General features: G+C 40.9%; 1 protein-coding gene across 1 annotated transcript in view; it reads right to left on the bottom strand.

Moving 5' to 3' along the window:
• ARHGAP12 (Rho GTPase activating protein 12) overlaps positions 1 to 26,941 on the bottom strand; it is a 222,388-nt gene that overhangs the window by 31,854 nt on the left and 163,593 nt on the right. The window contains 3 exon segments of the mRNA XM_030199157.1: positions 13,474 to 13,593; positions 17,440 to 17,542; positions 24,691 to 24,789. Coding sequence (XP_030055017.1) covers positions 13,474 to 13,593; positions 17,440 to 17,542; positions 24,691 to 24,789 — 322 coding nt within the window.

Here is a 26,941-nt window from a genome sequence, read left to right as displayed (position 1 = left end):
GCAACAGAGGACAAATTCAAAATCTATTTATTTCATTTGTATCCCACATTTTCCCACCTATTTGCAGGCTCAATGTGGCTTACAAAGACCTGTTGTGGCATCACCATAACAGGATAATATATACATTTGGTGTTACAAAGAAGTCAAGAAGATTTGATCAAGCAGTTGTAGAGAGATACATTCTGACTAAAGTTGGAAAGGTGTGTTATAGTTAGCTATGGGTTCTCGTGGTAGGCTTTGTCAAAGAGGTAAGTCTTCAGAGATTTGCGGAAGTTGGTTAATTCATTGATCGTTCTCAGGTGAGTTGGAAGTGCATTCCACTGCTGTGTGCCCATATAAGAAAAGCTGGTCGCATGCGTTAATTTGTATTTTAATCCTTTACAGCTGGGGAAGTGTAGGTTGAGAAAGGTGCGGGAAGATTTTTTAGCGTTTCTGGGTGGTAGGTCCACTAGGTCTAGCATGTAGGTCGGGGTATCTCCATAAATGATTTTATGAACAATCGTGCAGATCTTGAACGCGGTACGTTCTTTAAGTGGGAGCCAGTGTAGTTTCCTTCTCTGTCCAAAAAGTAATAACGGATTTGATGACTATTGTTTGGACATTAATCTTGGCCATTACCTGATACACTACGCTATGCTGAACACCAGACAAAGGTTAAAATAAAAATGACAGCTCCAAGGAAACATGATGAAAAAACAGGCTGCGATGAAGCTTTGCAGACTGACATATGACAGCTTCATCAACCAGCTTAGACTGGTAAGAAAGGCGTTCTGCCATGGAAGCATTATGTGCCATTTGAGACATAAGTAGGACTGAATGCATTAAACACACAAAAATGACGGCATAACAAAGATAGCCTTGTTCAGTCTGCCCATCCAAACCAACTGCTCAACTCTACAATCCCTCCCCTCTCCTTCAGATGATATCTGCATTTATCCCATAATCTCTTGAATTCAGACACTGTCCTCTGCTTTACCACCTCCTATAAAGAAATATTTCCTTACATTTCTATGGGCTCTACCCTCTTTCACCCTCATCCTATGACTTCCTTTGTTCCACTGCCTCCTTTTCACGGAGAAAGGGTTACCTCCTGTGCATTTTAAATAGTGACATTTAAATACCTCCAAGTTATCTCTATTTTATTCTATCCTATTCTTTTCTAAGTCTTGTATACCACCCGTTATTCCAAAATGGATTCACAGCGGTTCACAGTCTGATATTTTTCATCAGTAGAGAACAATTATGATAAAATTTGCGTACAAACTAAGGGTCCTGTTTACCAAGATGTGTCAGTGTTTTTAGCACATGCTACAAATTAGTGCACACTGTGCAGACGATGGGCATCTACATGGTTAGCATACACTAATGCTTAGCACACGCTAAAAATGCTAGCGTGCCTCTAAGTGTGGATTAGTAAACAGGGCCCTAAGATAGTAGATATAAAACTGTGATATTTACTAATTATATAGATAGGTTTTCAGCCCCTTCCTGATGGATAAGCAAAAAGGGAAGGTTTCCAAATTCAAAGGTAGTAAATTCAAATATCTTGCCCCCCCCCCCCCCCCCAAAAAGGAAAAAACAAAACCTCATAAATCGATTTCAATCTGACATTCTTACCCTCTAGGACAGGGATGGACAACTTTGGTCCTTGAGGTCTGCAGCCCAGTTGGGTTTTCAGGATTTTCCCAATGAATATGCATAAGATTTATCTGTATATAAGAAAAGCAGTTCATGCAAATAGATCTCATACATATTCATTAAAGAAATCCTGAACACCCGAGTTGCAGCCCTTCAGGACCGAGTTTGCACACCTCTGCTTTAGATCTTTAGGTCTGTCCCTCTCGCAACAAACCTTCTCTCCAAAAAATATTTTTCCTACCATCTATATGAATAAGGGAAGGCTGAGGCAATTATTTCCGACATAAAACCCTCATCCTTTAGCCTTCTATTCTGTTGTATCATTTTTTTTCTATTGGGGTGACGTGCTCATAGTCTGGAAGTCTGAAGAAAGCTCTTTACAATGAGAAACTGAGCTATATAAGACTAATTAGGCAATATCCCTAAATATTGCATAGGCTGATCCATGACAGCTGCTGCTACCTTATGCATATTAAAAAAAACAAAATGTGTGAGACTTAAAAGCCTTATATAATAATTTTTACAATAGTTTTCTTACAAAGCATCTACAAACAGTACACTAGAGAAATATTTAAACACCTTTTTCCATTTAAATAGTACCACAGGAAGAGTTCTCTGCACAATCTGCAGCAGTAGTACCTCAAGATGAGTTAAATTGTAAGCCCTCTGGAGACAGGGGGGTCTATTGCACCTGAATGTAAGGAACTGGAGGGTTAAATGAATTGTGCAAAGTCACAAAGAACAGAGGTGGAATCTGAACAGCCCAAGTACCATGTAGAAGTCAATCATATATATATAAAAAATCTTGAGAGACAAGATGTTGCTACTTCTGATAGTGTCTGTTGAAGTATAGGGGCCTTATAATACAAATACTTCATATAAACAAAATTTACTACCTGTTAATCCAGGAAAATCCCTCCCTCAGTAGGGCACAAACATATACAATAACTTTAATTAATGTACAAAGCACAAAAATATAAAAATATCTCCCAACCATCCCCTAAAGAAAATTGCAGCTGCTCTGAACAATAGTGCAAACATAGACGGAAATGGAACTAGATAAAGCTTTTAAATTTGGTCATGGATGTACGTGCAAATTCAGAATAGGAAGAGAGCCAACATTTTTTGTTAAGCAGTCTGATGTAATATTCAATGGTCACAAACAGAAGAAATAAAATCTGACACAATTTTGTTATAGCTGTGAAATCAGCCCTTCCAACTTGCTAATTAATTTAACACACTTCTTCAGTTTCTGCCAAATGCACCTCAACAGCTGTTTATTTATTTGGTTTCTCAGGAAGTCCGATGTCAACTGCTGTATCAGATTTTCCTGATTTGTTCTTTGCTAGACAGTAAGTCATCAAAGCTACAGCTTACATAATTACAATTACATATATTAAGTACTAAATATTTTTAGCAACATAGAAAATGACAGCAAATAAGGGATATGTGGCTTATTCAGTCTGTCCATTCATACCATCTATTAACCTAGCCTCTCCCTAAGAGATCTTACATGCTTGTCCGTTTTCTTGAATTCAAATATAATCTTTGTAGACAACACCTCCACCAGAAGGCCGTTCCATACCACCCTTTCTGTAAAGAAATATTTCCTTAGATTACTCCCAAGTCCCCTTTTAACATTATCCTATGCTCTCTCATTCCTGAGTTTTCTTTTAGCTGAAAGAGACTTGCCTCCAGTGCATTATGCCACAGAGATAATTAAATATCATGCCTCCTCTCTCTCATTTTTCTTCAAAAATATACATTAACATATTGAGATCACCAAGTCTGTCCCCATACCCTTTATGACAAAGACCACTCTGATGCCCTCTGGACAAACTCCATCCTCATTATACCTTTTTGAAGGTCGCCAGAATTGCACACAGTAATGTAAAATGGGGCCTCAGAGATTTAAACATAGGCACTACCACCTCCTTTCCCCTGCTGGCCACAGTCAGGAATGACAGTCAGGAATGATCACCCCAAAGTCCCATTCATCTTTCATGCAGAGAAGCACTTTACCCCTATCATGCTCTCGAATTTTTGCAGCCCAAATGCATGACCCTGCATTTTTTAGCATTAAATCTTAACTGCCAATAACTGGACCATTTGTCAAGCTTCGCTAGATCCCTCCTCATGCTATCCACACACCATCAGGGTTGTCTACCCTATTACAGAATTTGGTATCATCCACAAAACGCAAACCTTGCCAGATAGCCCTTGCGGCATACCACTGGTAATATCCTTTACCTTGACGTGAACTCCATTTACAACTATCCTCTGTCTTCTTCCGCTTAACCAGCTTCTAAGCCAGTCAGTCACGTTACAGCCCATACCAAGGTCATCTAGTTTATTTATCAGTTGCCTGATCTGAAATACACTGCTGAGAGTTAAGCTGAGACACATAACAGCTAAACGGTATGAAAGTACCCTTTAAAGAAGCGTTGCGAAACAGACACCTGTTGGAGCATACAGGCACACCTGTGAGATAACGCACCAGTCCGTTAAGCTAAGTGCTGTATATGTTGATATATTATAAAGAAAAAATACAAAGTTTGAAGATTTAGGTGGGTGGCGGATAGAGTCAATGATTATATCTTGACACATACATATAGATTCACCACGGGAGTAATGTGAATAGTAGTAGTGTCTAATGATATGAGACGCCACCTCAGTTAAGCTATACAAGTGTTTTGAGAGATATCCTCCTTTTACATTTTGATATTGGTTTAGTTGATTTAAGGAGATGATATAAGCCATAGTCATTTTTTGACCAGTCTATATTGAGGCACTAATCCTAAAAGCAATTTTTTACCTTCCCTGCACATCGTAGGAGCTGAGAAAGGTGCTTGCTTTGAATCTGAGCAAGACCTATATCTACAACCTCACCCCCTCCCCATACCAAGGTAACAAAAGAAAAAACCTCCAGTGACTTGCATCAACTGGACCAAAGCATATCGTTTATTTAGTAATTTAAACATTTGTTATACCACCATTTGATAAAATATCATGGTGATTTATAAAACATGCTAAAACAGATCAGCATTAATACAAAACATCCAGTAAATCAATAAAACAGGACAATAATAGAACACAAGAGGTAGACAAATCGAATGAAACTGTACAATAATTTTCCTAGAGACATCAATATATAAGGAAAGTGAGGATGATTTGACACTGAAAAGCAGGAAAAAAAAACAACCACAACTGCAAATTGAAACTACAGTAGTGAGTAGAAATCTGAAACCCCAATGCATTAAACTTCCAGAGGAAATTCACATAGGAATGTGAAATACAGTCATTTGATTTATGATTCTAGTGCCTTGTTAAATGATACAGGGATGCTAGACTTTTACCTTATTCTCAAGATAATATAGAGATTTCTTCTCCTGTGGATGAATAAGCAAATCTACAAGGCTAACTACCCATCCCCTAGAGCACTGATGGCGAACCTATGGCACGAGTGCCAGAGAGGGCACGCACGCCGTCGCCTCAGCCAAAGTCGTTCCCTCCCTCCCTCCGAGTTCCAGGGTCGTCCTCCCTTCCTTCAAGTTCCAGGCCCCCTCCCTCCCTCCGAATTTTAAAAGTCATCTCTTGACTTACCTTGTCGGGGACAGGTTACGGCGGCTGGCAGCAGCGGTAAAATGCGTGCAGGCTCGGCTCTTCTCTCTCAGCTCTGGTCCTGCCCTCATTTCCTGTTTCTGCAAGGACGAAACCAGAGCTGAGAGAGAGAGAGAGAAGGGCAGAGCCTGCACGCATTTTACCGCTGCTGCCAGTCGCCGTAACCCGTCCCCGACAAGGTAAGTCAAGAGATGACCTTTAAAATTTGGAGGGAGGGAGCCTGGAACTGAAGGAAGGGAGGGAGGAAGGGAGGGAGGACGACCCTGGAACTCAGAGAGAGGGAGGACGACCCTGGAACTCGCATTTTACCGCTGCTGCTGGCCGCCGTAACCTGTCCCCCTGCTGAAGAGAAGAGAAGACTGCAAAGGTAAGTTTAAAATCAATTAATTGTTTACATAATAGAATTGATCACTGTGTGACATAGCTGCAGTTAAGCAGAGCGCTCAGGCCACAGCACAGGCATTGCGGCGCTGGCCCTGCCTTGTTGTTCATTGGAGGCTTGTCTGTATGAATATCATAGTGTTAGCTATTTTTGGTATGGGGATAGATTTGTATTGGGAGTTTCATATTATTTTGTTTTTTTGTAGACTCAGTCTTGAACACCCAAAAATGAGTGCAGCAAAAAAAGCAAAAACAGATAGTGGAAGATCATTCCAAGAGGCCTGGACAGAGTCATTTGGAGTTATTGAACGCAATGGAAAAGCGTTATGTATTCTGTGTAATGAAAGTGTTGTGTGTCAGATGACACTTTGACACCAACCACAAAAATGTTACCGAACTAAGTGAAACTGAAAGAAAAGAGTTTATTGAAGGCAAATTGAGGAAATATAATTCCCAGTATCTTAGTTTTTGCAACTATCTTTCTAGAACAAATCATCTGACAAATGCCAGTTTTCAAATTTCACTGTGCATAGCAAAACATGGTAAACCCCTCTCTGATGGGAATATTATCAAAGCGGCCATGTTGTCTGGGTGTAATTCTCTTTTTCATGATTTGCCAAACAAAGATAAAATTATTCAACGCCATCTCTGAGATGCCACTTAGCAGAAATACTGTTAAAGATCGAGTCCAGCGCATGGCAAGTGATGTTAGTCAGCAGCTCACCACTGACTTACAAAAGGCAGCCTGTTACTCCATGCGCTTAGAAGAAAGTACAGATGTAAATAATCACGCAAGACTAACAGTAATTTTGCGTTATGCTGTTGGTGACATCATGAGAGAAGAGCTGGTGAAACTGTTGTCTTTGCCTGAAAGAACACAAGGGATAGATATCTACAATGCTGTCATGGAGGCTTTTTTGTCACAAGACATAAGACCAGAAAAAGTGGTTTCAATTACTAGTGATGGGGCACAACATCTGGTTTCATACAGTTCTTTGTTAAAGAAATAAAACATCAAGTCATTCAGTTCCATTGTATTATACATCAAGAAGCTCTCTGTGCCAGGGAAAGCAGCAAAAAATTTGAGGATGTCCTCAAAGATGTCAAAGATGGATAATTATATCATAGCTGGTGCTCTGAATTTTCAACAATTTCAAGCACTTCTTGATGAGGTTCAGGCACAGTATAATTGTTTACTTATGTACAATAATGTCCGGTGGCTGAGCAGAGGACGCGTCCTGGAGAGATTTGTAGCTTGCTTGGATGAAATTAGGCTGTTTATGAATGAAAAAAGGCAGGAATATCCACAGCTCACTGATATGGCCTGGCTTACCAACCTCATGTTTTTCACAGATTTTACACTACACTTCAACGTACTGAACAAACAACTACAAGGTGTAGCTGTAGGGAAAACAGCAGAAAGGTTGTTTTGTGATATCAAAACATTTGAGAGAAAACTTCAGGTTTTTGAAAGAGACCTTGAAAGTGGGCAGCTAAAATATTTTCCAAATCTAAAAATGCATTTAGAAAATTCTAAAACATTTGCAGACAGTCATACAAGCCATCAGGAAATCTACAAGGAATTTTCTGGCGTTGTACAAAGGTGAATTTTAGTAACAGATTTTTACAGTTCCGTAAAATGGAGACAACCCTGTGTTTTCTAACTTCTCCAGAGAGAGCCAAATTTGAAGAATTTGATCTTTCCTGCTTACTTAGATTTAGGAAATCTGGAAATGGAGCTATTGGAATTTCAAGAAAGCTCTATCTTGAAAAATAAATTCTGTGACCTGCGTGTAACACTTGAGAAGATAGAAGGGATGACAAATGACAGCACAGTTAGTTCTGAAAATGAAATCCTTAAAGTGTGGAATTCTCTGCCAAATAATTTTAAGTCAATGAAGGCAAGGAAACGGGCCCTAGGCAGGCAATTCCCCCCCCCCCCCGTGCTACGGCCCCCTCGACCCCCCCCCCCCCCCGTGCCGGCGAAAACCACCCTCCGCCACCGTTGTGGACTACCTGTGCTGACGGGGGACCCAAACCCCCGACAGCCAAAGTGCTGTTGTGCCCTTCGCGAAGTTCGCGTTGCTTCCTCAATCATCTTCTCTGGAAGTTCCCCTGTGTGCGTCTGACGTCAGACACGCAGAGAAACTTGCAGAGAAGATGATTAAGGAAGCAACGCGAAGGAAACAACAGCACTTCGGCTGTCGGGGGTTTGGGTCCCCCGTCAGCACAGGCAGTCCACAACGGCGGTGGGGGGCGGTTTTCGGCGGGCCGGGGGGGGGGGGGTCGACAGGTTCGCGGAAGGGGGGGGGTCGAGGGGGCCATAGCGCGGGGGGGGGGGGGGGGGTGACAGATGATTCCAAGGCGGGGGGAGGAGTAGGGAAACACGCTGCGCTATTACTAAGAAAGGTGTGGTCTAAATCCAAATCCAAAATCCAATACCTGGTATAGTATGAAATAGTCCAAAACACTAAAAATGTCACTCAGGACAGACAGAGCAACTCCAACATACCATAATAGCAGTAACTTCCACAAGTCACACAATAAGCATCTACTTAGGAAAAGACAGTACCACAAACACTGCAGCGAGCACTAGATCATCAATAAGCCTATTGGAAAATTAAATGTAATGCAATGTGATTCTTGTATCCTGCCAACTCCCACTAATAGTGGTTCAAAACAGGACAGAAAGAGGAAAGATTCACTAGAAAATATAAAAATCACTTAGTCAAAAGTTTTGTTTTGTTTTTTAAGAGATAAGTCTTCAGATTCTTGTGAAAAAAGTAAGAGAGAGATGAGCAAAGAACATAGGGAATCCTCTAAAATTATTTTAAACTAAACATCCAAAAAAGGAAGACAGAAATAATTGAAATGGATCTCTAGCTTGTGAGATACAACAAACAGGGGGAAAAGAAAGCTAATTAAAAAGGTAAACATGGACAAGGCCATCAAACATTTTGAACACTATACAGAGTCCAGTTTAAACAAAACTTGGGCCTGAACTGACAGTCAATGGAGAGAAGAGCGAGCAGTTTAGCGCTATTAGATCTCTTGAGGCCAAAGATGAGTTTAGCTGCAATGTACTGTAAGATCTGGAGCTTAGAACAGAGTTTAGCAGTAAAAGACAAACAGAGAAAGGGGGAAAGGGAAATGGGACTTGATATACTGCCTTTCTGTGGTATTTTGCAACTACATTCAAAGCGGTTTACATATATACAGGTACTTATTTTGTACCTGGGGCAATGGAGGGTTAAGTGACTTGCCCACAGTCACAAGGAGCTGCAGTGGGAATCGAACCCAGTTCCCCAGTATCAAAGTCCGCTGCACTAACCACTAAGCTACTCCATTACAACAGTCTACATGGGTTAAAACAACTGCCTGGACCAGAATAGCAAAGTGTGTACAGCAGTCAAAGTAGTGACAAATACGACGTAATTGATGAAGTTTAAAGAATACTGATTGAAGATGATTTACTTGGGGTTGAAATGAGAGAGTGGAGTCAAGATTAAACCTTAAGACCTTGGAAGATCGTTCGACCTTTAAAGACAGATCTTTGGAGACCTGAAATTAATCTGGAATAGAATTAACATTATGGTTAAGCCAAAGCAATTTGGTCTTGTCATCACTCAATTTAAAACCATGAATTGAGTTATAGTATTTAATCTTGGAAATACAGGTAGTAACTGTAGATATAGAATAATTCAAGACCTCGCTACAGAGGAAAACCCAAAATCCATAGATGTCATATACACATTAAATAGAATGGGTGATAAAGGAGAGCCCTGTGGGACTCCGCAAGGTGGAATCCTTGAGTTTGAAAGGACCTCCTTCATTTTAACCTTATAATGTCTATTGCTAAAAATTCTTTGAACCATGAGAACACACTACCAGAAATACTGATGGAATTTAATTTAAAAAGAATACCATGGTCTACTGTGTCAAATGCAGCCGTGAGACTGAACAGAAGAATAAGAGCTTCTCTTTAGATATAAAAAGTCTAGCATCTGAAACAAACGCTAATAGAGCAAGTTCTCTGTAAGATGTGCTCTAAAACCAATTGTAATGGGCTCAAACGTTCATGGTTACCTATATATGATAAAAAAAATCAGATTAGAACAGATTGTACAGTCAATGCTAACAGAAAACCACATTTCTTTCACAAATGCAGAACACAGACTCTCACCCAGTATTCTGTAGAATAATTAACCACAAAATAGAAATAAAAATTAAACGGAAACTCCAAGAAGCCAGACTCTTCATATAGTGTATCACCAAAGAAAGAGAAAGCAATGCATGTCCCTCGTACTGTGCAAAATATAATGATAGCAGATGTAAATTTCTAAAACTGACATATTCCAGCCACTACATTACAAATTAACAAATGCAAATAAAATAAAAAAATTGAAACTATGATACATTTTATTGGATTAAATATATTTTTCAATTAGCGTTCAGAGGCCGAAACCTCCTTCCTCAGATCAAGACAGTATGCTGCTGTTTTGGTATTATGTCCTGACCTGAGAAAGGAAGTTTTGGTCTCTGAACGTTAGTCAAAAAGGTATTATAATTAATCCAATGAAAAGATAACACCTTATTATCATTTTCTGTTTTTATTTATTAATGTTTATTAAAACAGCTATCACACTACTTTACCTTAAAATAAAAAATAAAATTAGCTTTTCTAGCTTTGTCGTCTGGTCATATACTTGTTTCAGTTCTGTTGGTCCCAGTCTCTGCTTTCCTCATCTCACCAGATTTCCTGTCCATTTATCAATTTTATCTCCTCCTTTTCCTTTCAGCTTTCTTCAATTTATTTTCTGCCAAGTCTTTCTTACTATCCATCATCAATTTCCCTTTATTTTTTTTTTACTATGTTTACCTACAACTTGAATGTTTTATTGTAACTCCCAGAATGATTGTTGCTCATTTCCTTTGTTTGTGTAACCCGCCTTGAACTGTTAAGGTATGGGGGGGGGGGGGGGGGGGGGGGGAAGTGGGTGTAAGAAGTTGTGTTATAACTTCTTTCACTCACCCTGGCTCTCCTATTTTACTTTCTCTCCTTCTATCATTTCATCAGTGAATACAACTAGACATCAACCAAACCCAGGAAGTGGGGTGGAGGGGTAACAGTCCTGATCCAAGAGACAATTAAATTGCACAGAATCTCCATCCCTCACTTATCCTGACTTGGATGTCTCCTAGTCCAACTAGGAGGTAAGGAACCAATTTGGCTACCTATCCATGGTCTCCAGAGCACCTCACACCACCACATTATCTGTGCAAGTACTCCTGGATCTAGTAACAAGGGTATTCCTGACCTTCCCTAGGTTAGTGATTCTCTCAGACGACAATATCTTCAACATCTGCACAAGAGTGGAAGATGCCAAATAGTGTCCACTGAATAAGTACATAAGTACATAAGTAGTGCCATACTGGGAAAGACCAAAGGTCCATCTAGCCCAGCATCCTGTCACCGACAGTGGCCAATCCAGGTCAAGGGCACCTGGCACGCTCCCCAAACGTAAAAACATTCCAGACAAGTTATACCTAAAAATGCGGAATTTTTCCAAGTCCATTTAATAGCGGTCTATGGACTTGTCCTTTAGGAATCTATCTAACCCCTTTTTAAACTCCGTCAAGCTAACCGCCCGTACCACGTTCTCCGGCAACGAATTCCAGAGTCTAATTACACGTTGGGTGAAGAAAAATTTTCTCCGATTCGTTTTAAATTTACCACACTGTAGCTTCAACTCATGCCCTCTAGTCCTAGTATTTTTGGATAGCGTGAACAGTCGCTTCACATCCACCCGATCCATTCCACTCATTATTTTATACACTTCTATCATATCTCCCCTCAGCCGTCTCTTCTCCAAGCTGAAAAGCCCTAGCCTTCTCAGCCTCTCTTCATAGGAAAGTCGTCCCATCCCCACTATCATTTTCGTCGCCCTTCGCTGTACCTTTTCCAATTCTACTATATCTTTTTTGAGATACGGAGACCAGTACTGAACACAATACTCCAGGTGCGGTCGCACCATGGAGCGCTACAACGGCATTATAACATCCGCACACCTGGACTCCATACCCTTCCTAATAACACCCAACATTCTATTCGCTTTCCTAGCCGCAGCAGCACACTGAGCAGAAGGTTTCAGCGTATCATCGACGACGACACCCAGATCCCTTTCTTGATCCGTAACTCCTAACGCGGAACCTTGCAAGACGTAGCTATAATTCGGGTTCCTCTTACCCACATGCATCACTTTGCACTTGTCAACATTGAACTTCATCTGCCACTTGCACGCCCATTCTCCCAGTCTCGCAAGGTCCTCCTGTAATCGTTCACATTCCTCCTGCGACTTGACGACCCTGAATAATTTTGTGTCATCGGCGAATCAAGCCAAAAACTTTACTGTTCAGAAATATAGGAAAAAGTTGGCAAACTGAGTGTTTCAGCAATCCAACCTTCATTGGAGGTCCTTATTAATCAGCTGTTAACAACTTACACTGTAAAATCAGGATTTATTTTTTTTAAAAACTTAAACGTAAAGTATTATAGCATCAAACCGCGATCTCTTCAGAGGTTGCGGCTTGCTGCTATTATTCTTTACATTTAAGTTTTTTTTTAAACCCACACATCCTGATTTTACAGTGTAACTTGTTAACAGCTGTGACTTAGGAGCCACCATACAAGAAAAAAATCTTGTGGAAAATACAATGACATTTTCAGCCTTGTGTGCCACAGCTACTAAACAAGCAAATGATGTGTGTTAGGGATTTTCTTTTTTGAAAAAGGATGGAGAACAAAACTTATTATAAGTACACTGTACAGGTCACTGTCGCAATGTAGATCGAGTATTCTATGCCATTCTGGTCACCCTACCTTTAAAAGGATAAAGTGGAATTAGAAAAGGTACAGCGAATGGTGACAAAATTGATAAAAGGGATACAACACTTGCAGTATGAAGAAAGGCTAAATAGGTTAGGGCTCTTCAGCTTGTCATAAAAACGCCTGAAAAGAGATATTGAAGATGATTACAAAATCATTGTTGGAGTGGAATGATTAAATAGAAAATGGTTGTTTAACTTTTCTAAACAGCACATAATTAATCTGTTGATGGAGGATGTGGTCAAGATGAATAATACAGCAGGATTTAAAAGAGGTTTAGACAAGTTCCTGGAAAAGTCCATACAAAATTACTAGCCAGATAGAGCTGGGAGGGCCACTGCTCCTCGCTGGAAATGAGCTATAACAAGTAGATCTTTTTAGGATCCCATATTGGCCACTGTCAGAAATAATATGCAGGGTTTAATGAACTTGATCTTGGTCTTATTCAGTATGGCTTTTGTTATGTTCAGACCTGTGGGACTAACTTAGTTTGTCTATCCAAGGAGAAGGTGCTTCACAGGAGTTCATCCTCCTGCCTAGGATATAAGGCAACCAAAAGAAGCAAAATGGAAAAGGCTAGACACATTTTTTTGTAATTGTTACAATTCTCACCATGCAGGAGGAGAAAAAGAATGAATTTACATCACAAGGATCACCACTACTAATATGAAAGCTCTACAAAAAAAACGCTATACGCTTTCTACAAAGACAATGAGAATCTTATACAACTAATTTCTTTGACAGTTTTCCATACTCCTAGTTATCACTAAATGTAAGTAATCCCTAGACTGCTCCAGAATAACTGTCTTGGGCGAAGAGCTTTTACTGAACTGATCATCTCAAAGACAGCTGTCTCGTAATTATGTCTAACAAGCTCATGTTCCCGTCAACAGTTTTTGAAATGGGTTTTCATAAAACTAGTTTCTTTTGAAAGCTTAATCACTTACCTTTAATGTAACCCTTTTCACGGACAGCTTGTAGTGTTGGGCGTCGAGTGAGAAACTTCTTCAACTTTGTTTTGGTTTTCTTTTGTTCTGAAGAATCTACACTATTGGAAGTCTTAATTGCTTCAGAATGAAAAACAAAAAAAGAAGGCATTTTATATTAAAATTGTTGGAAAATTCCTCTGTCATTTTTGTTACACCAGACTAACACAGCTATCTCTTTGAAAAGGTTTTACTAAAAATTGTTTGATTTTTCTCTGCAGAGTACCTCTTTCCAATCTTGTTTCTATAAAGCAGTGAGAGTTTGGAAGCTTGCATATTTTGTTTTGTTTCCTAACCCAAACAATACAAAATTCATAAATCAGTTAACCATTCAGACATTTAAATACTTGAACGACATTAATATACAAACAAAACTTTTTCAAAGAAAAGGAAGCAGTAGAACTAGAGGGCATGAATTGAAATTTGCAAGGAGGTAAATTTAAGAGTAACATCAGGAAATACTCTTTCATGGAAAGGGTAATGGATGCTTGGAATGTCCTCCCGGTGGAGGCAGTAGAAACAAAAACAGCGACAGAATTCAAAAAGGTATGGGATACAGAGTATCCCTATATTGCAAGAGGATGAAACCCAAACAAAACTTAGGTGACACTTGAAACAACGCACAGAGGGGTATAACCTGTCCAGAGCAGCAGATACAACCTCAAACAAGGGCATAAAGGAATGCAGCCTACACTGGGTGGCAGGTACAGCTCTACCCACCTTACTAGGCAGACTATATGGACCGTAATGGTCTTCCGGTCATCATTTACTATGATACCACCTAAACCAGTGGTGCTCAACCCAGTCCTCAGAACACACCTAATCATCAAGTTTTCAGAATACCCATAATGAATATGCATGAGATAAATTTGCATACACAACCTCCATTGTATGTAGACCTCTCTCATGCATATTCATTGTAGGTATCCTAAAAACTTGACTGGCTGGGTGTGTCCTGAGGACTGGGCTGAGAACCCCTGAACCAAAATATGCAACAGAATACGTTGCTAAACTTGAAGAAAGTTGAAGAATTTGAAGAAAAGAACACGTGGTGGGGCATTTTCAATATGACGTCTAAGTTGCACTTTGAACATTTTATGCTAAACGTCCAAAATCCGAAAGGAAATATGGCCATTTTCGAAACTGCAAGACATCCCTTTTTTTTATGCTCTATGTGTATCTTTTCAGGCCATTAAAAAAAAAAAAAAAAGTACAAGTGAAAAATGTAGAAAATCAAGCTATTGGGATGTAAGATGGGCCAGCATTTTTAGCAGACTGGTCACCCAGACATCCCAAGAGAGCAATGGGCACCCTAGGGGGCACTGCTGTGGACTTCATATAAATGCTCCCAAGCACACATCTCACTGTCGCTCCCTTATCTTGTCGGCTGAGCCCTCCAAAACTCACTACCTCGAACTGTACACCACTACAACAGACCTATGCGTGAAGGGGGCACCTATAAGTGGGTACAATGGGTTTCTGGTGAGTTTTGTGGGGTCACAGTTTCCACCACAAGTGAACTGCACCCACCACTACACTACTCCAGGGACCTGCATGCTGCTCTAATGGACCTGGCCATAACATCTGAATCTATTATAAAGATTGGTAAGTACTATTTTTATTCACGTTTTTGAGGGGTGGAAGGGGGTCATCCCTGATTCTCTCCAGTGATCAATCAGGTCATTTAGGGCACATTTTTGTGCCTTATTCATTATAAAAACAGGTTTACACCAAACCATTTAGATTTTTGTCCTGGACATTTAATTGTTCCATTATGGCTGCAAAATGTCCCAAGTGTTAGCAAGCCCTAAAGCCTGCCCTGATCCTGCCTTTGAAACACCCCTGAAAACAACAAATCAAGCAGAAGATATCCAGAAAGACCAGACTGAAGTAATAGATCTTAAAAGCCAAAATGATTTATTAGGACCCAACACGGTCCATGTTTCGGCCAAAAAGGCCTTCCTCAGGGGTCTCTGAGAAGAAGCTGATTGGCTTGAATAATTCCTTTAAGTATGCACATGGTTATAAAAACAAGTTAATCCACAGAGAGAACAAAAGACCAGCCAACTGATCAGCAAACACCATGTGACAGATGTTGGGTCCTAATAAATCATTTTGGCTTTTAACATCCATGACTTCAGTCTGGTCTTTCTGGATATCTTCCGCTTGATTTGTTGTTTTCTTGTGTTTTTTGCGGGAGATTTGGACTCTCCTTGTTGTTGTTTTTGAAACACCCGACATGCCCCCTTTGTGATCTTGATGCACTGCACCTGAATTGCATAGATAGACGTTTGCAAACAGGTTTCGAAAATACTAATTTGGACGTTTTGAGAAGAAATTCGTCCAAACAGTAAGTACTCTATGACTCTTTTTGGACGTTTTTCTCTTTTGAAAATGAGCACCCATCCATTATCAATCATTAAGAATGAGGTTTATCTATTACACTTTGGGGATGTGTTGCATGGGAAACTGTGCCAATTAATGCAGGATTACTGCTTGAGCCCTTATCACCTACAAAATAGGTACTGGGCACGGTAATTTTCTATTTTTAATGGCCATGTATCAACGGTGGTATTAGCGTATAGACATTAATGCAAAAAAAAAAAAAAAGAAAAGAAAATAGCCCATTTTACTGCTGCGGTAAAAATGGAATTAATGCACAGAAATACCCAGCTTAAGGGCACACGAAAGCCACTTTATACCGTAGATTAGAAAAATGACCCCTTAGTAATTCATTTGCACACAACTAATAAATATCTTGACATTCTACACGGTATCATTAATAAGGATTTAAGTTACATCTGAACAGTTTCAGTTGTAAAGTGATTTTTTTTCTTTTATTTAACTACAGAGGACTTATGCATAAATGAAATATCCCTCAATGCAAAGTGCTTGAAAGCAAAAGAACACAACTGAGTCATACTTTTCTAGTCTTTTACAGCCTTCACACCTGACAGTCCTAGAAACCATAAATTGATACTCCAAAAAATCACATGCATCCAAGATGACTTACAGTGTCAACTGATGATGCTACTATAGTGCTTGACTTCTATAAAACCCACTGAGACCAAGTTATAGCACCCTATCAGCCTATGCAGGTGAATGACACCTATCTGGTGGGTTATTATTTTCAAGTCATTGATATAAACCCAAACCAGGGCTCTGTGATCTCAGTTTGGGTTACTACTCACAGCATGGGAATCACTGCCATGAGCTATTTAACACAATTACCAGTCTACAAAGAAGCCTTCACAATTAAATGTTAAACCATTTTAAAATTTATTTTATTAGTTTGGTAAACGAGTTATGCAATGTGTTCCAAGACTGCTATCTAGAGAGCATAAGCAGTTGGTAATGGCAGATTTTCGTGAACTTAAAGAAAAAAACCTGACATTTCCTAGGATAAGTCAAAAAATAACTCATCCTTGATACCATGGCCTTGAGTCACAACCAGAGTAAACTCCTTCCTTACCGCTTGCATCAGGTTTCATAAAATATAAGGGAAGGAGATCTGTTTGTGTTGAGCCTTTCAGCTGGATAGTTTTCTACATGGCACAGAAGAACCTCTACCAAGTTTAATCTGAAGTTTTTTATTTTATTTTCTATTTGCCTGGTTGGAGATATGGGGTAATATAGCTATTGAACAGAAGTAATTTTTATTTTCCTTTCAATTTTTTGCTTTATTAGTTTCCTTATGATCTTTCCCTTCACCCCTTTAGTATGCATGTGGAGGTTTGTACTGTTTTGTTTAAATTTATTCTGGGGATGAAAATCTGTAAGCTACTTTTACGAAAATGTGTTTGCTACACTTCTTGTAATGGTGAATTTCCAAATGGAAATTGACTTTGAAAAGTGATGAAGAATACACTTTTAAAACATTAGCTAACTCTGATAGGATTAATACAAGATTTATTGAGATGTACTTACAACGAGATTTTTTTGAGTCCCTTTGATCCTTTTCTTTGTCTTGTTTTTCAGCTCCTGGAGAATCTGGAACATCATCCTCAACTGCTTCCTCTGGGTCCCCAACCTATTGGTTTAAAAATTACAGAACACTATACAATGCTATCCAAGTCAGTTTTAAACACTTGGAGCCCTGTTTGCTAAGAAGCGCTAAGGGCGTGCTAACATTTTTAGCATGCATTAAACGCTAAAGACACCCATATAATCCTATGGGTCTCTTTAGCGTTTATAGTAAACAGGGCCCTTAGAGACCCACTTCTGATCAAGATAAATGAGAAACATACAATAAAATTATTCTCTCTCCATTTTAAAGCTGGATCATTTCTTAGATTTCATTTTATTACACCTAGCAGGCACTACTACTACTACTGCTGCTATTATTCTACAGCCAAAATGCTTCCGAAATAAATGTAGTGACTTTGATAATTATGGGTCAATGAGAACAAAAATGCTGCTTTAAAACTGTTGATTGGCTCTAGTTTTCAAGATATGCTATTGGGTCAGAATATACAACCCTTGACTTGCAAATAGCGGAAACAGAGAGGGGCATAATCGAACGGGGCCCAAGGAGTAGCCTAGTGGTTAGTGTAGTGGACTTTGATCCTGGGGAACTGAATTCGATTCCCACTGCAGCTCCTTGTGACTCTGGGCAAGTCACTTAACCAACTCCATTGCCCCTGGTACAAAATAAGTACCTGAATATATGTAAACCGCTTTGAATGTAGTTGCAAAAACCTCAGAAAGGCGGTATATCAAGTCCCATTTCCCCCCCTTTCATGAGGGCGTCCTCGCAGGATGGCCCCATAAAGGGGCGGGCCAACCTGTATTATCGAAACAAGATGGGCGTCCATCTTTTGTTTCGATAATACAGTTGGGGACGCCCAAATCATGAAATTTAGGTCGACCTTAGAGATGGTCGTCCTTAGGTCAATTTTGAGATGGTCGTCCCCGGTTTTCGGCGATAATGGAAACCGAGGACACCCATCTCAAAAATGACCAAATCCAAGCCATTTGGTCGTGGGAGGAGCCAGCATTCGTAGTGCACTGGTCCCCCTCACATTCCAGGACACCAACCGGGCACCCTAGGGGGCACTGCAGTGGACTTCAGAAAAAGGTCCCAGGTGCATAGCTTCCTTACCTTGGGTGCTGAGCCCCCCAAACCCCACAACTTTATACCACTACCATAATCATTAGGGATGAAGGGGGGCACCTACATGTGGGTACAGTCAGTTTGTGGTGGGTTTTGAAGGGCTCACATTTACCACCACAAGTGGGAGGGGGTTAGTGACCACTGAGGGAGTAAGGGGAGGTGATCCCCGAATCCCTCTGGTGGTCATCTGGTCAGTTCAGGCACCTTTTTGATGCTTGGTCGTGAAAGAAAATGGACCAAGTAAAGTCAGCCAAGTGCTCGTCAGGGATGTCCTTTTTTCCATTATCGGCCGAGGACGCCCATCTCCTAAGCACGCTCCAGTCCCGCCTTCGCTACACTGCTGATGCCCCTGTGAACTTTGGCCGTCCCCACGACAGAAAGCAGTTGAGGGCACCCAAAATCAGCTTTCAATTATACCGATTTGGGTGATCTTGCGAGAAGGATGTCCATCTCCCAATTTGTGTTGGAAGATAGGCGCCCTTCTCTTTCGAAAATGCACCCGAGAGTGAGTTAAAAAGGGGTGGGATCTTAGTTTAAACTGGAAATGGCTAAAATATATTTTTGACAGAATCTATGAATAAATCTGTGACTAGATTTGGACAGTAGTTGCTTTTTAAGCAAAGCAATGAATGCTGCAGTCAAATGTGATATTGCATCATACGTGATACGAGTGGCATTGTGTTATTTGTAGAAATCAAGGATGATGCAAATATAACTGAGATTAAATCACTCTCCTGAACAAATTGCCTTATATCAGATCCAGAGAACATGTAGAGGGGCATTTTGAATACGACGTCCAAATCAGGTTTTGGACATTTTGCAAAACAAACTAATTAGGCTTTCCTCTTTTTCATCAAGCACTGCCATTTCCTCCCCTCACCCTCCCCACTGACAGTTTGAACTTCGTGGGTGTGGCTTGGATCTCTTTCAGGGAGAGAAAACTAACAACTTATAGCAGCAGCTTCAGAGAGCATTTTCCATCTCACAGATAGGCTGCAGAGAATACCTTCTCCTGCTTTAGACTTAGCCTGGCCTCAGAATGACAACCTATAGTATATCTCCTATCAAACTGAGCTCTCTTTTTCATCAAGCACTGCCATTTCCTCCCCTCACCCTCCCCACTGACAGTTTGAACTTCGTGGGTGTGGCTTGGATCTCTTTCAGGGAGAGAAAACTAACAACTTATAGCAGCAGCTTCAGAGAGCATTTTCCATCTCACAGATAGGCTGCAGAGAATACCTTCTCCTGCTTTAGACTTAGCCTGGCCTCAGAATGACATCCTATAGTATATCTCCTATCAAACTGAGCTCTCTTTTTCATCAAGCACTGCCATTTCCTCCCCTCACCCTCCCCACTGACAGTTTGAACTTCGTGGGTGTGGCTTGGATCTCTTTCAGGGAGAGAAAACTAACAACTTATAGCAGCAGCTTCAGAGAGCATTTTCCATCTCACAGATAGGCTGCAGAGAATACCTTCTCCTGCTTTAGACTTAGCCTGGCCTCAGAATGACAACCTATAGTATATCTCCTATCAAACTGAGCTCTCTTTTTCATCAAGCACTGCCATTTCCTCCCCTCACCCTCCCCACTGACAGTTTGAACTTCGTGGGTGTGGCTTGGATCTCTTTCAGGGAGAGAAAACTAACAACTTATAGCAGCAGCTTCAGAGAGCATTTTCCATCTCACAGATAGGCTGCAGAGAATACCTTCTCCTGCTTTAGACTTAGCCTGGCCTCAGAATGACAACCTATAGTATATCTCCTATCAAACTGAGCTCTCTTTTTCATCAAGCACTGCCATTTCCTCCCCTCACCCTCCCCACTGACAGTTTGAACTTCGTGGGTGTGGCTTGGATCTCTTTCAGGGAGAGAAAACTAACAACTTATAGCAGCAGCTTCAGAGAGCATTTTCCATCTCACAGATAGGCTGCAGAGAATACCTTCTCCTGCTTTAGACTTAGCCTGGCCTCAGAATGACATCCTATAGTATATCTCCTATCAAACTGAGCTCTCTTTTTCATCAAGCACTGCCATTTCCTCCCCTCACCCTCCCCACTGACAGTTTGAACTTCGTGGGTGTGGCTTGGATCTCTTTCAGGGAGAGAAAACTAACAACTTATAGCAGCAGCTTCAGAGAGCATTTTCCATCTCACAGATAGGCTGCAGAGAATACCTTCTCCTGCTTTAGACTTAGCCTGGCCTCAGAATGACAACCTATAGTATATCTCCTATCAAACTGAGCTCTCTTTTTCATCAAGCACTGCCATTTCCTCCCCTCACCCTCCCCACTGACAGTTTGAACTTCGTGGGTGTGGCTTGGATCTCTTTCAGGGAGAGAAAACTAACAACTTATAGCAGCAGCTTCAGAGAGCATTTTCCATCTCACAGATAGGCTGCAGAGAATACCTTCTCCTGCTTTAGACTTAGCCTGGCCTCAGAATGACATCCTATAGTATATCTCCTATCAAACTGAGCTCTCTTTTTCATCAAGCACTGCCATTTCCTCCCCTCACCCTCCCCACTGACAGTTTGAACTTCGTGGGTGTGGCTTGGATCTCTTTCAGGGAGAGAAAACTAACAACTTATAGCAGCAGCTTCAGAGAGCATTTTCCATCTCACAGATAGGCTGCAGAGAATACCTTCTCCTGCTTTAGACTTAGCCTGGCCTCAGAATGACATCCTATAGTATATCTCCTATCAAACTGAGCTCTCTTTTTCATCAAGCACTGCCATTTCCTCCCCTCACCCTCCCCACTGACAGTTTGAACTTCGTGGGTGTGGCTTGGATCTCTTTCAGGGAGAGAAAACTAACAACTTATAGCAGCAGCTTCAGAGAGCATTTTCCATCTCACAGATAGGCTGCAGAGAATACCTTCTCCTGCTTTAGACTTAGCCTGGCCTCAGAATGACATCCTATAGTATATCTCCTATCAAACTGAGCTCTCTTTTTCATCAAGCACTGCCATTTCCTCCCCTCACCCTCCCCACTGACAGTTTGAACTTCGTGGGTGTGGCTTGGATCTCTTTCAGGGAGAGAAAACTAACAACTTATAGCAGCAGCTTCAGAGAGCATTTTCCATCTCACAGATAGGCTGCAGAGAATACCTTCTCCTGCTTTAGACTTAGCCTGGCCTCAGAATGACATCCTATAGTATATCTCCTATCAAACTGAGCTCTCTTTTTCATCAAGCACTGCCATTTCCTCCCCTCACCCTCCCCACTGACAGTTTGAACTTCGTGGGTGTGGCTTGGATCTCTTTCAGGGAGAGAAAACTAACAACTTATAGCAGCAGCTTCAGAGAGCATTTTCCATCTCACAGATAGGCTGCAGAGAATACCTTCTCCTGCTTTAGACTTAGCCTGGCCTCAGAATGACAACCTATAGTATGTCTCCTATCAAACTGAGCTCTCTTTTTCATCAAGCACTGCCATTTCCTCCCCTCACCCTCCCCACTGACAGTTTGAACTTCGTGGGTGTGGCTTGGATCTCTTTCAGGGAGAGAAAACTAACAACTTATAGCAGCAGCTTCAGAGAGCATTTTCCATCTCACAGATAGGCTGCAGAGAATACCTTCTCCTGCTTTAGACTTAGCCTGGCCTCAGAATGACATCCTATAGTATATCTCCTATCAAACTGAGCTCTCTTTTTCATCAAGCACTGCCATTTCCTCCCCTCACCCTCCCCACTGACAGTTTGAACTTCGTGGGTGTGGCTTGGATCTCTTTCAGGGAGAGAAAACTAACAACTTATAGCAGCAGCTTCAGAGAGCATTTTCCATCTCACAGATAGGCTGCAGAGAATACCTTCTCCTGCTTCCACCCACCCTACCCCTCTACCCACCCACCCCTAGAGTGACATGTCTTATATAACCTCCCTATCAACCCACTCATTACTTTACCTCACCCATTTCTATTCTTCTATCACCTTCTCCCACTACTCCAACCAGAGTTACACCTAATCACACTGACCACCCTTCAACATCTTCTGTCCTTCTGTGACTGTTCTCTTGTGCTTGACTGCTTAAATATTTTAAATTTAAATGCTTTACTTTTTGTCTATTAGATTGTAAGCTCTTTGAGCAGGGACTGTCTTTCTTCTGTGTTTGTACAGCGCTGCGTACACTTTGTAGCGCTCTAGAAATGTTAAATAGTAGTAGTAGTAGTAGTATGTTCTAATCTAAAAACTGCTCTTTCTGTTTGAAAAAATTAGCACTAGCAGCTATGTTCCCTCTGGATAAGGTATGGCCCTTCCTTTCAGAACAGACTCCTTCTGCACCAAAATATTGTCCAGTTCCTAATAAATCCAAAGTCCTCTTCCTTGTACCACTCTCTCATCCTTGCACTAAAGCCTTCAAAGTTCTTATTTCCTCTTGTGTCTTGCACGTGGAATGGGCAGCATGCTACCCTAGAGGTTCTAGATTTCAACTTTCTACTTAAAAAAGTAAAATTTGGTTTCCAGAACCTCTCACAAATACCTTCCTATCCATATGTACCAATAGACAGCTCCACCCCAGTACTATCTAGAATCTTATTGGGGCAATTTACGAGGTTTTGCACCAGGTTGGCAAATTACCAAATGATTTTCATGTTCACCAGTCACCCACCTATCTATACTTCTAATGATCAAATCACCAACTAAAATGGGTGTCTTAACCATTCACTCTTGAGCAACCCCTTGGAGACCCATCCTTACTGCAAGAGGATGCTGAATCACCTGGAGGGCAGGTACCAGCTACAGGATCAAATCTTGTAACATCAAGGTATTGCTCTACTTCTGATGACCTTGCTCTTTCGAGGCAACACAGGGGCTGCCATAGTGGAGTTGGGCCCTTACTGCTATGTTCCTGCAGGCATCCCTATCAAATTTCTATGCCTGCCTCAGCAGTTGCAGGTTTGCCACTCTAGCATCCAGAGACTGGACTCATTCTTTAAGAGTTGGCAGCTCTCTTTACCAAGTGCATACATACAGCCTCTCATCAGTGTTAGATAATCACACTATAAAGCAAAGAAAGTGGCTAGGGAGGGTGGGAGCTGAGGAGGCATTTAAAATTATTAAAGTTAATAAGTAAACTAAGAGAAGGATTTAACAATCTTTCTCCCCACATAGGTTTTAAGTCAGAATTTCCCAAACAATACTTAAGAGTTTATATTTATCCAGCATTCTTAGTCAAATTTACTTTACATCAACTTACAGTATCTACTGCTGTGATAAAATATTTTGAGAGACCTCTTTTATAATGACAAAACTAAAGGGAGCAAAATGTTTTATTTTATGTTTCTGGGAGCTCCCAGAAAGTTCAAATAAAACCTATATTGAACCACAGATCAGGGTGCCAGTTGGTGACTGCTCAACAAACACATTTAAATTAGACCACACTCTGTGCAGGTTTGTCTCGCATAGAATATACTAATACATGAATAATATCCTGAGGTTGTCAATGCAACCCAAGAAGAATGGTATTAGCTGTTTTAACTACAGAAGACCTTTGGGTTTCATATTTTTGATTGCTACTGATATGCATCACATCATATATAACTAATTATATAACTTGGGGACCGTCTAACTGGCTCAAATGAAAACTGAACTAGGAGTTTGGAAGTACACAAGTTTGATAAATATTTGGTTTTTTTTTTTTAATTATGTTCACATCTTCTTTCTTACTTCCAGTCAAGTCATCCAGAGGTTATTTCAAAGACTGACCTGCTCATCTTCTGCTAGCAATGGACAAGCAAAGGTTGGCCAGTATCAGTACAATGAAGTAAGTAGATATTTGCTACAGTCAAACAAGCTTCCTCAGCTGCTGCTGTACATTATTTCCAAGATGCACCATAAGAGGAAACTAGAAAACAGCGCGACAAGAGTGGTTTGAGAGAGAAGTGTTTCCCTCTAACAGCAATGAGAATCTCGGCAGCTGAAAGAAGATATATGGGACAAGCACAGGCCAACCTTTACTAGTTCTACCCATGGAAGTAAAGATCAAACAGTTTTTAAGCTTTAATCCTGTTTGTTCTTCAACTGGTCTGTACTTTGACAAAAGAAATCAAGATCTTTGGTTTTGTTACATACCTGATTGTTGATTGTGTAACAAAGTGCTTTAAACCATTCATTGATTAAACCGTCATTGTCAGATTGAATTAAAAGTTCCATTCCTTGCCGCGTTTTCAGCTGAAAAAAAAAACCATTTTTCATTATCTTGTATTTAGCTAATTCAACAAATTCTACTATGGTTTATTATTTATAATCCACCATAACCTTTATCTACATTTGAGAACAATTGTGCATAAGTGAATTTCACATACCAAGTGTGTGTTCCATACATGTGAAGAAACCAAAATAATATATATTTATATTTAGTTCAGGCCTTTCATCATGAGCTCTAGGTATTTCCTTGTCTCCACAGGGCTTACATTTAGCCCATGTCCTACTGGCAAAGACTAGTTTAAGAATTCAGGACCAGGGGGTCGATACAGAAAGCCACGCTGTACAGCTGCACATATCTATTGTGAACTTAAAACGGAACATGCAGAAAGCTAAACAGATGCAAATTTCATGCATGCAGAACATACAGGCTAACTGTGGGAGGAGCCTGTTGAACACACGCACACAAAGGTTCAGCAGTAAGTATTGCTTCTTGTGCACAGGTCCAAAGAAAACAAAGTGCCAGTGCACATCTGCAAAGGCTGTTCTGCATATAAATATCAGCCTTACAAAAAGAAATGTGAGCTAGCACTTTCATTTTTGTTTGGATACACGTACATTATTGCTGTTACCTCCTGTCTTTAAATGTTGCAGAGTCTTGTTCTGGCTGCAGGGGGGAAAAAAGGCATTTAAATAACAAAAAAAGGGCATTAAATCCTCTCTTCTATACTGCCCCAGACCTGGCAAAAATTTTATCAAATGAAGAATATAAGAAGGCAAGGTAGATGCAAAGCATTGATAAAGAAGGCTAAGTGCCTAGTGGTTAGTGCAGTAGACTTTGATCCTGGGGAACTCAGTTCGATTCCCACTGCAGCTCCTTGTGACTCTGGGCAAGTCACTTAACCCTCCATTGCCCCTGGTACAAAATAAGTACCTGAATATACTATGTAAACCGCTTTGAATGCAGTTGCAAAACCCACAGAAAGGCGGTATATCAAGTCCCATTTCCCTTTCCCTATTTCAGATTCTACATGGAATGTTGCTACTATTGGAGATTCTGTTGCTATTATTTGAGATTTTACATGGAATGTTGCTATTCCACTAGCAACATTCCATGTAGAAGCCTGCCCTTGCAGATCAGCGATGCGGCCGCGCAGGCTTCTGTTTCTGTGAGTCTGACGTCAGACTCACAGAAACAGAAGCCTATGTGGCCGCATCACTGATCTGCAAGGGCAGGCTTCTACATGGAATGTTGTTAGTGGAGGAGTAGCCTAGTGGTTAGTGCAGTGGATTTTGATCCAGGAAAACTGAGTTCAGTTCTCACTGCAGCTCCTTGTGACTCTGGGCAAGTCACTTAACCCTCCATTGCCCCAGTACAAAATAAGTACGTGAATATATGTAAACCGCTTTGAATGTAGTTGCAAAAACCTCAGAAAGGTGGTATATCAAGTCCCACTTCCTTTTCCCTAAGCTGCGGCAGCGTCGGCGCATGGATTTGCTATGCAGTGAGGCCCCTTTTACCGCAGTGGGTAAAAAGCAAAAAAAAAAAAAGGAAGTGGCTGTGCAGTAAGTAAACACTTGCCATGTGGCCATTATAGGGGGAGCCCTTACCGCCACCTATTTAGGAGGCGGTAGGGGCTCCTATGCTAACCCAGGGGTAACCAGGCAGTGATTACCACCGGGTAAAGCCCTGGCGGTTAAAAAAAAAAAACATTTTTTTACAGTGTCGCTGGAAATGGCCTGTGTTGGGGGCGGTGAGCTGCCGGTAGTGCTGAATTGGCATGCGACAAAGCAGCAGTAGTTCTACCGCTGCTTCGTAAAAGGGCCCCTAAAAAAGAATATGAAGAGAAACTTGCCACAGAGGCAAAAATTCATAGTAACAACTTTTTCAGGTACATCAGAAGCAGAAAGCCTGTTAGATCATCAAGGAGCAAAACGGGCACTCAGGGTTGACAAGGCCATAGCTGAGAGAATGAATGAATTCTCTGCTTCGGGCTTTACATTGGAAGATATAAGAGATCTATCTGTACAAGAAATGGTTTTCAAGGGTGACGATGCGGAGGAACTGAAGGAAATCGCAGTGGACCTGGAAGATGTACTGAGCCAAAACAACAAAGAGTAGTAAATCAACTGGATTGGATGGCACGCATCCTATGGGCACTGAAAGACATGAAATTAT

This window comes from Microcaecilia unicolor, chromosome 1, assembly GCF_901765095.1.
Source record: "Microcaecilia unicolor chromosome 1, aMicUni1.1, whole genome shotgun sequence".
NCBI lineage: Eukaryota > Metazoa > Chordata > Amphibia > Gymnophiona > Siphonopidae > Microcaecilia > Microcaecilia unicolor.
The sequence above is the reverse complement of the archived record's forward strand: the minus strand, read 5'-3'. Positions and strand labels throughout refer to the sequence as shown.